This window comes from Pipistrellus hanaki (assembly GCF_964339955.1).
Source record: "Pipistrellus hanaki genome assembly, chromosome: 5".
In the NCBI taxonomy this organism is placed as follows: domain Eukaryota; kingdom Metazoa; phylum Chordata; class Mammalia; order Chiroptera; family Vespertilionidae; genus Pipistrellus; species Pipistrellus hanaki.
In genome coordinates, this window is record NC_140507.1 from 71,337,562 (window position 1) to 71,348,216 (window position 10,655).

Below are 10,655 nucleotides of genomic sequence, written 5' to 3' on the forward strand. Positions count from 1 at the left end.
GGGACTTGCCATGGAAAGGGCGTGGAGTAGACAAACAAAATAATCATACAGCCGAAACCGGTTTGGCTCAGTGGTAGAGCATCGGTCTGTGTACTGAAAGGTCCCAGGTTCGATTCCGGTCAAGGGCATGTGGACTGGTTGTGGGCACATCCCTGGTAGGGGGTGTGCAGGAGGCAGATGGTCGATGTTTCTCTCTCATCCACGTTTCTAGCTCTCTATCTCTCTCCCTTCCTCTCTGTAAAATATCAATAAAATATATTTAAAAAAATAATCATACAGTGGGGAGGAAGATCAGAGAGAGACCCCGTGCCCAACTTAGACTGGGGTCAGGGATGCTTCCCTAATGAGGGGTTGCTGGAGGTGAGTCCTACAGGGTGAGGGGGGGCTAGCCAACACAATAGCCTGGGTTCGGATCCTGTTTCTGCCACTTCCTGGCTGTGGGATTATGGGAGATTCTCCTCCAGCCTCCATGTCCACACCTGTACTCCTGGGATCAGAACTATCCCCATGTTCCAGGGCTGCAAAAACATCACTTGTGATGACAGAGGGGGCCACCAGGAGGGTGCTGGTGGCTCTGCCCAGCTGTTGTCATTGCTCTGGATGCCTGGCTGAAGAGCAGGCTGAGGCCAAGGGCACAGGCCACCTCAGGACTTCGGCATGGCCATTCCCAGGCCTGCACCACCCTCCCTCCAGACGTCTGCCCAGAACCCTTAGATTCCCTTCCGACTCACGTCTCCTCCTGCCTCCTTCGGTCCCATTCTTACCCCTCCCCACTTTCCCCAGATAAGATCCTCTGTAATTTACTGATTTACCCTGTATATCATGTGCCCTTTTAAAACATGTCTGTGGCTCCAATAGGCACACAGTAGGTGTGCAGTGAACATCGGTTGAATGAACCAGTGAGCCAGCGACATGGAAGGTGGTAGGTTTTCCTCCCAGAGGTGGGGTTTTCGGGAGCCTGAGGAGGGGAAGTGGTACCTGTTTCCCTCGAAGCGTCTTCTGTTTCCTGAAACCACTGCTCATCTTCTCCTTTCTGTCCTTGGCCAGCATCTTCCTACAAAACATCACCATTTGGAGCCCTCCGAGGGCAGGGACCACTCCTAACTTGCTCACTGTCGTGTCCCTGGAGCGCACAGTAGGTGCTCAGCAAATGGCTAGAACGAGCACTTTGGCGTTCAGGAGAAGAGGAAGTGGGTTCAGCTGCTGGGGTGGCCTCTCTGGGCTCACCACCCCAGAGAGATGCTGTCATGGGGAGCAAGGGGGGAGTATGGGAAGAGGGTGCAGCGAGGAGTTAGAGCCTCCCAGGCAGTGGGGCGGCAAGACTACCTGGTTGCCAAGGTTACAACCACCTGAGATAGGGAAGTTACCATGGAGATGGACCACCTGGGAGGAGAGAATGGCTCCAGATGGGGAAGCCATGGGAGGGGTTGGGGATGGGAGGGATGCAGCCACTTGCCCAGAGGTTTTCCCAAGTCCTTCTGGCGGGGGGGGGGGGGGGGGAGAGGATGGGAGGGCGGTACAGCAGGGGCCATGGGCTCTCCCTATCTTTCCCTCTCTGTGCCTGGGAAAGCCAGCAGGAGCCCTTGTGTGGTCACAATTATTTCTAAAGTTAAAAGCACTCCTTCCCTGGTCCTCTTTCTGCAGCAAGATATGTAGGATGGGCTGTTTCAGCTGGTGGGGGCAGGCGAGGGGGCCCCAGACAAGTGGTGCCCCCTCTGTAACTGGGTGCGGAGCCACCCGGTGCTCAGTGGCAAAAGTGCATCCAGAGCAATGGAGATCCAGACCCTGGGGTGGTGCTGGGTCTCTGCTGTGTGACCCAAAGCTAGTGACGGGACCTCTCAGGCCTCCGTCTGTAACATGGAAGTAATTCTAACCCCTCTGGGTTGTAGAGCACACCAGGACGGTTGTTTTCTGCCTCCGGCTCTTCATTCCTGGGCGATTCCTGACCCCTGCCGGCTCTGGTCAGCATGGCATGGCCCTGAGGGCTGGGCGGGAGCTGGCAGGGTGGATCAAGGAACCCCAGATTGCTCACCTGGGCCCTGAATGGAGGGAGAAAGCTTGACAAGACAGGAGGGCCCTCATTCAGTAGCCGGACTTTATTGGGCATCAGAGACCTCCTACCCCCTAGCTCCTAGTCTTCGTCTTTTTTTAAAAAATATTTTTATTGGTTTCAGAGAGGAAGGGAGAGGGAGAGATAGAAACATCAATGATCAGAAGGAATCATTGATCGGCTGCCTCCTGCAAGCCCCACACTGGGGATCAAGCCCACAACCCAGGCATGTGTCCCGACTGGGCATCGAACTGTGACCTCCGGGCCACGCCAGCGGGCGCTCCTAGTGTGATGGTTCTGCAGACAGTGGGGCTCTGCGTGGGCTTCTGGGGAGCAGGAGGGCCGTCTGGAGGGGTGTCATCCCTGTCTCAGCCTGGGCTGACCCTGAGCTCAAACCGACATCCCCGGAGATCCAAGAGCCACTCACATTTGCGAAGTTTCCCATTCACAGAACCCTCTTCCTTTCACATCCATGTCCTTGTCTGAATCCACGCAGAACCGGACTGCTCTTGTCTCACTCACCAGGAACCGGGGATCCAGACACAGACAGCGGCAGGCCCAGGTGCAGCGGGGGTGGGGGTGGGGGGGGCTCTGGGCTCGGTGGCAAAGGGTTGCAGGCCTTGTCCAGTCCTTTCGTGGAGCGGGGAGTGCAGTGAGGTCTCCTCTTGGCTTTTGGGGACAGGAATGGACTGCAGGGTGAGAGCCAGGGCGCCTGCTCCCTCCCAGCTGTGCCTGGGGCCAGGGCAGTGGGCAGGGATTCCTTCCCTCTGTGTGCCCCCTACCCCATGGATCTCCCGCCCATTCGGCTTGGGCTGCGTTTCTGCACCCATGGGGCAGTCAGCTTTGGGGGCTTTTGAGTGTAGGAGGTGGGGAGCAGAAGGTGCAGGAGGCCGTGTGACCCTTAGAAAGGTTTCCTTCTCTGTGAACAGGGATGATGAGAGGGTTTGGGGGAGTCTGAGTGAACCAGAGGGGTGCTAGCCCGTCCTCTACAAAAGCTGTTTGGAGACAAGGCAGCTGCGAGGCAGGGCTGAGCATCCCCAATGCCAAACCCTGTCCACCTTTCAGAGACCCCAGAATCTGTAACGGGGGGTATCATGGGGCTCTCTGGCTGGTCTGCGCTCAAGCGGGGGTCTGCCCCTTCCTGGCCTGCTGCTGGGGGCTCTAGTGACGTCTCCCAGACAGCGCGTGAGGCCTCTCAGCCAGCACCCGGAAGCTGTGACCATCTGCCTGTGCGGTGGGGCTGGCGCTGGCTGGTGGCCGGAGCCCCTGCCCGGTGTTCTGAGGCTGCAGGGCCTGTGGGCTGGGAGCCAGGAGGACGGGATCCCGGCAGGAGTCAGAGGGCATTGTGCGCGGGCTGCTGGCTGGGAGGGCTGGGGACTTACACCGCGTCCCGGAGGGCAAGGAGAGGGGCGTCCAGTTCCCATGGCCGGGCGGCTGTGCCTTCATTTCTCTCCCCTGCCATCCTCATCTCTGTAAATCGCCTGTGTCTCCCCATGTGCTCTGGCCTTCTCTTTCTCTGACTCCTTGTAAAATATTAAACTTCTCATATAATGTTAAATGTATAATATAAGCTATTCTCTCTCTCCTTGTGAAATATTATAATGAGAATAGGCTATCAGACTCCTTGCATCACTATCCTCAATCCCAGGTCTTTCCCTATACATTTAAAAGCATAGAAACACAAGATATTTAACAAATGTATTATTTTAATTGGGTGGTATTGTACCGTATGTACCCTGATAAACCTGTTTCCCTGTGCAGTCTGTCACAGCCTCCGTGAGCACGTCTTGGTGGCCTGTCACTGCGTAACGAACATCCCTCTGACTCGGTGGCATAACACGATGTATTATTTCTCACGATTCTGTAGGTTGGCTGCAAAGTTCCTTCTGGGTTAACTGGGGAGGCCCTGGAAGCCTGCGGGGCTCCCAGAAATCCTGAGGCGCACAGGCACGTGGTGTGGCTGTCGGCGGGGGCCTCCGTGCTCCTCCACAGGGCTTCCCAGGCTCCAGAAGTGGGTCTGGCTTCCTTCTCTCATGGCAGCATTCCCAGAAGACACAGGGGGACGGCCCAAGGCCCTTTTGCAAAGGAGTCTCTGAGTTCCCACACTGTCATTCCTGCCATTTCCTTACCAGCAAATCAAGTCCCCGGAATCCAGAGGCTGGAGAGACAGCCCCGCCCTTGCTAGGAAGAGCTGCGCAGGATGTCTGTATCTGAGCACCCTGCACAGAGCTCAGTCTTTGTAGAACGTTGCTTTGTGGTGTCGCAGGAACCCGAGTTTGTACAGCAGATCCCCCAGGGATGGGCAGCTAGGTTATTTCCAAACTTTTACAAACTGGGTCAAAGCGACTCTCCAGGGTGGATATGGTTTAATGGCAGGAACTCATCTTATCTCCCTTTCTGGGGAGTTCTGCCTGACCCCCCCCAGAAGTCAGTCTCCCTCTTTTGTCCCCAACCCCCAGCATTCTGCTCTCATTTTCAGACTTCAACACAAAGCTTTGTGCTCTTAACTCCCCACACAACTGCGGCCCCGTGCCTGCCCATGGAGTGGCTATGCAATGCCTTTGCTCGAACTTAAGACAGAATTAGACCTCAGAAAGGCTGGGACCCTTCCTCTAAGCCACACAGCAAACGGTGGGAGATTTGAGCCCCGGACTTGGTGGCTACTGAGGGCAGCTTTTGCCCTCATCAGTTTGCTGGGAGGTGAGGGGGTCAGTGGAGAGGGGTCTGGAGCCTGGGGGCTGCTTTGAGGGGCACAACTATGGGGCAGGGGGTGCCAGACACAAGCCTTGCTTCCTCTGTAACAGAAGCTTGGGGCTGGAAAACCAGGTGTCCCTCTGGCCTGGCTCTAATTAGCCTGCAAACATGCTGCCCTCCACCCCATCCCACCCTGGGGTTTTGAGCTCCTGAGCCCTCGGGCCTTAAGCTCTCAGGTCTGCCTCAGCCTGTATCTTGGCCTCAGACAGGGCAGGCTGGGTACGCAGAGTGAACAGAGCAGAGGCCTGCGTTCAGTCTCTCCATGGTGTGGCCTCCCTGTCCCCCTATTGTCAAACGAAGAGGAAATCTTTCCGACATGGAGGCACAGAGGTTTGGATGCTGGCATGCTGGGCGTGCCCCGGTTCTAGGGCACAGGCCTCCCTGGGGGTGCAATCCACCCACAACGAGGCTAGCACCACCAGTGCCCAGCTGTCGGAGGCTTTGGCTCTGGAATGAGGCCTCTAATAAGGTACTGGAGGAGGTGGGCAGGGCCAGCTGGCAGGGAGGATGAGCACGTGTATGCGCTGGCCCCTGGGCCCCGCATTCCCGGCAGCTGAGCTGATCCCGCCTGGCCACAGCAGAGCCCAGATCCCGCGATAAGGAGGGAGCCAGCAGTTTGTTTATCTGGCGGCTATGACGAGCAGGTAGCCATCCAGCTGTCACTCCTGTGACCCACCCCAGCTATTAGTGAACGGGTGCCAGCCTGCAATTCCCAGCCTCGGCCCTACTGTCACTCAGGCACAGTACCGTGGGGGACAGACTTCCAAGGACTGAGTTTATGAAACAGGAGCCAGGAAAAGCCCTGCTTTTAAGAATGGGGCACTGAGGGGCATTCATGAGCATGACCACCGAGTGGACCAGCTGAGGAGAGGGCTGCGGTGGAGTCCTAAGCTGAGAGGAGGAGGGGCAGGGCCCTGGGTGGGCTGGGGCTGGACTGAGGGGAGGTGAGAAGAGGGTCAGAACTTGGAGGCTGCAGGACTGGACTGAGAACCACACTCCACCTGCGTTGTTCTTTGTGAGAATGAAGCTGTGAGCAGCGACGTGAATGGAAGGCCCTGGTTTGGGGGACCCCTCAGGATAGCACCTGGAGGCACTGAAGGGACAGAGCAGAGGAGCAGACAGGCTGCTGGGACCCGCCTGCTGAGAAGGCTGGCGGCCGGTACACCTCCTGGAACCATAGGCTGGCCTGGGATGTCTGCACCTGGTCCAGCCTCACAGGTCCCTATCGCCCAGCCTGGACGGCGTGCTCAGTCACCTTGGAATGCCCGTCTCCATCACCGACCACGGCTGGCAATTGGCAACTCAGCTAAACTGAATCCCTGTGACCAAGCTTTGTCAGAAAATCAAGGCTGAAAGCAAGATTCTGGGGCTCCAGGAAATGAGAGATTTGCAATTTTATTAAGAAAACAAAAAATAACCTATACAAAAAGGAAAGTTCCATGTCTGTGGGCAGCACTTAAGACAGGAGGGACAGCTCCAGTCTGCCGGCACCCTGGTCCGCGCCCTCCGCCTGCTAGGCCTCCTGCTGCTGGATGAAGGGGTTGGGAATGGCCTCCATGCCGTCCTGCGGGCAGATGAGCACCACCGAGGTGCCCCTGCACACCACCAGGCCCAGCTGGCGCGTGTCCTCCGTGAGCTTGTATTGGTCATCGGGGTCTGCGGAGGAAGAGGGCAGAGTAAGAACTGGAGACCATGCCTGGGGCAAGATGGGGTCCGAAGATCCGAATCCAAGGGCTCTCTGACCGCTTCCCCCATCCCTCCATCCAGGGCTTTGGAGGGGACATGCTGGCCAGGGCAGCGGGCCAAACGCCTCCCAAAGCCGGGCATGCAGCCTTCTCCCTGCAGTGGCCCACGGACGAGAAGAGTTCTGGAATCCACCATTGAAGCCTGCCCTCATTCTGCAAATGAGTGCACGGAGGCCCGGGGGACTGCAGGGAGGCTGGGTAGCGAAGCTAATTGGGGGCACGGGCACTGAGCCAGCAGAGACCCTGGGGCTATGTAATCAGACAGGCCGCCAGCACACAGTTTTGTGAAAGCCCTGCGGGGCCACTGCTCACCCGTGACAAAGGTGTCAACAGCAGAGCGAGAGGGACCCCATGGAAGTGACAGTAAGTTCCAGGGGAGCTCGTCTGAGGGCACAGTGACCAAAGTCCCCATTACTGTTACTGAAGGATGTGGGGGAGGGGAGACGAGGTGGCGCAGTGAGATGAGAACACCATCTGAGAGGCAGCCGCCCACCCTCAGATCCTGCAGGGACAGCAGCTGAGTGGGCCTGGCCTTCCCATACCCTGTGCATTCGGGCCTCCCCGAGGGGCTGTTCTGGACGGAGGAGGGGACGGAGACTTGCTCGGCAGTGAGGCAGCACCTGGTAGGAGAGGCTCTGTAGGAGGAGCAGCAGCCACCCTCCCAGGGCTCTGCATGCTTGAGCTGGCCTGGTTCCCCCACGGGCCCAGGTGGTGGTCTGTCTTATAGACAAGGAAATTCATCCTTCTAAGGGCTAAGACTTTGGGAATCCCAGGCAGGAAGAGAAAAAATGAGGGCAAAGCGCGAGGCCTCCTGGAATCCAGCAACTGGACCGACCATGTTTCTGCTCGGTGGCCCAGTGACACTCTGTGTGGCTGTGATAACTTCTCACCAGAGCAACGTGTGTCTCAAGGCATTAATGGTCCCGTGAGGAGTAAGACCTCCCCCTCTCCTAGGTGTTGGCATTCCCTTAATGCCTGGATCAAACTGAGTTGAAGAACTTGTTGGCTCTCCTGGCAGGTGTTGCTCAGTGGTCAGAGCATTGGTCCATACACTGAAAGGTCGTCGGTTCAGTTCCCAGTCAAGGGCATGTACCTGGGTTGCAGGTTTGAATCCAAGCCCCAGTTGGGGAGCATGCTGGAGGCAACCAATCGATGTGTCTCTCATATCGATGTTTCTCTCTTTTCTCTTGTTCTCCCCTCTACTCTCTAGAAATCAATGGAAGAATGTTCTTGGGTGAGAATTAACAAAAAAAAAGAACTTGTTGGCTAATGGGTCAGGGGTGGCTTGACTGCTACGTGCTGCTGCAGATGGAGGGTCTTGGGATTTAGGGGTACAAGGACGGGGGGGCATGGTATAAGGGGAATGGGACCTTTGTCAGCTGCAGAAGTAACACATGGGAATGGCAAGAGGCAGGGGGCTGACCAAGCCCTAGAGTAGGTTGGCATTTCTTTTTTTTCATTTGTTGATTTGAAAGAAACACACCAATTTATTGCTCCACTTAGTTATGATGATGTTCTAACCCAGTGGTCAGCAAACTCATTAGTCAACAGAGCCAAATATCAACAGTATAACGATTGAAATTTCTTTTGAGAGCCTAATTTTTTAAACTTAAACTTCTTCTAATGCCACTTCTTCAAAATAGACTCGCCCAGGCCGTGGTATTTTGTGGAAGAGACACACTCAAGGGGCCAAAGAGCCGCATGTGGCTCGAGAGCCACAATTTGCCCACCACTGTTCTAACCAACTAAGCTACTCAGCTAGAGCCAGTTGGCATCTTTCTAACCTAGCCAGGCAGCAAGTGTCTCAGGATCAGTAATGGTGGATTAGCAAAACACTCCCAGCATCCCGTAAGTCTGAGAGGATGGTGTATTGAGCTTGTCTGGAATGCTGGACAGTGAAAGAGCGAGAATAGATGGCAGCTGTCTGCTCTACAAGGACCACATTTACCATTCAGATGGCAGGGCCTGGAGCAGTGAGAAAGGCCCCGCAAGTCCTGGAGGCCTCCAGTCCTGCTGACTGCACTCACCTCTCATGTATTCGATGGTGCCATCAAGCACAAGGTTGAGGAGTGGGTCAAACCCTTTCAGGATTCCACTGGCTTGTAGGAATCACCAAGAAGAGAAGAGAAAGGGAAAGGTGTAAGACCAACAGTGGTTCCGGAGAAAGGTACCCAACGTCACTAATGGCATACCTTAAAATGGTTAATTTTGTTATATGACTTTTACCTCTCGGTGGTTAGAGTTTCAGTCCGTGGACTGAGGGTTTCGAGCTTGATTCCTGGTCAAGGACACCTACCTAGGTTGCAGGTTCAACCTCTGGCCCCGGATGGGGCTCGAATTGGAGGCAACCAATCAATGTGTCTCTAACACATTGATATTTCTCTCTCTCTCACCCCTCCCCCCCATCCCTTCTACTCTCTCTAAAAATCAGTGGAAACAATATCCTCACTCCTCAGGTGAGGATTTAAAAAACCCTGAATAACAACAAAAAACCCCAAGCATCATAGGTTATGGTTCCGGAGAGGGGACACTGGGCAATGTCTGAGACATTTTGGTTGTCAAAACTAAGAGATGCTGCCAGCATGCCGGCCCCATGGCTCAGTGGCTGAGTCTTGACCTATGAACCAGGAGGGAAGGGCTCGACTCCCTGACAGGGCACATACCGGGCTTGCAGGCTTGATCCCCAGGGGGTGTGCAAGATGCAGCCAATCAACGATTCCCTCTAACCGTCGATGTTTCTATCTCTCCCTCCCTCTTCCTTCCCCTCTGAAATCATTAAAGATACTAACTAACTAGAGGCCCCACAGGCCAGGCCGAGGGACCCCACCAGTGCATGAATCTGTGCACTGGGCCTCTAGTATGCATATAAGATCTTTGGTTAATTTCTTTCTGCTCTCCTCCCTCCCCCTCGCCCCTGAGATTCATCAGTCTGTTCCATGTTTACATGCCTGTGCATCCAGCATCTTCCCCCTGGTGGTCAGCGCACGTCATAGCTACCGGGTCAAATGGTTGCTTAGGCTATGCCCAGTGTGCAGATTCGTGCACCAGTGGGATCCCTCAGCCTAGCCTGCGCCCTCTTGCAATCCTGGACCCCTCTGGGGATGTCGGACTGCAGTTCCAATCCTATCCTGGCAGGGGTTGAAATCTGCAGTCTGACATCCCCGAGGGATGTAGCAGTGGGCAAAGCAGCCAGTGGCTGGGGAGGAGCCCGAGCTGGGGTCGGGCATTACACTGCTCCCACTCATCCTGGCCCCACTGCGCCTGCTGCCCTCGCCAGTCCAGCCTGAGCCCGGCTTCTGGCTGTGCAGCACTCCAGGGTACAGACCACCAGAGTGTAGCTCCTGTGTTGAGCGTCTGCCCCCTGGGGGTCAGTGTGTGCCATAGCTATTAGTCGACTGGTCCAGTGGTCAGTCATGATCGACTGGGAGTGTAGGCTTTTTTTATATATTATAGATAGATAGATAAGTACTTAAAGCAAACAAAAAGCCCAAAGGGATGCTCCTAGCACCCAGTGGGTCGAGGCCAGGAATGGCGCTCAACAACCCACGGTGTCCAGAATGGCTTCCACAACCAACACCATTTGGGCCCCAAAGTTAACTGCGGATCTTTAGAAACACTGGTGAAGGGGGATTGGTAAGGATCTGCAGCGACAGAACCACACAGGAGGCCAAGTCTGCATCCCAGCCCCAGGTGTACTCCTGCGGCTGTGGGTGAATCCCCTTTCCCAGCCTCAGCTTCCCCAGCTGCAACGGGGCACGGCAGCACCGACCACCCGGCGCCTCCAGGAAGCGGGCAAAGTGCTACGCGGTGCCCGGGTATCAGCTGTCACTCTGGCCCCGTTACTTCCCCTAAGTCATCAGGGGGTGCAGAGTGGGTGCCTCACCTTCGCGGCCCCCCTGAAACTTCACCCGGATCGTCTTGTCGATGTACTTGGACAGGTCCAAGATGCTCTCCTTCTTCTTCTTCTCTTTGTCCTGCGGGGGAAGCAGAGCGCGTGAGGCGGGGAGCGCGGCCGGCCCCGTGGCCCCCGCCGGCCCTCGCCGGCCCCCGCCACGCTCACCGCCATCTTGCCGCGCCGCGCCGCGGAGGCCCCGCCCCCGTGCCCT

At 56.2% G+C, this 10,655-nt stretch overlaps 1 protein-coding gene across 1 annotated transcript; it reads right to left on the reverse strand.

The window, feature by feature from the left end:
- Positions 1 to 6,183: 6,183 nt before the first annotated feature.
- LSM7 (LSM7 homolog, U6 small nuclear RNA and mRNA degradation associated) lies at positions 6,184 to 10,655 on the reverse strand. Its single transcript, XM_084884774.1, has 4 exons — positions 10,610 to 10,655; positions 10,433 to 10,523; positions 8,577 to 8,648; positions 6,184 to 6,460 (listed from the first exon to the last, which is right to left on the reverse strand). Exons 1-4 carry the CDS (start codon positions 10,613 to 10,615, stop codon positions 6,318 to 6,320), a joined length of 312 nt encoding a protein of 103 aa, XP_084740900.1. The 5' UTR covers positions 10,616 to 10,655; the 3' UTR covers positions 6,184 to 6,317.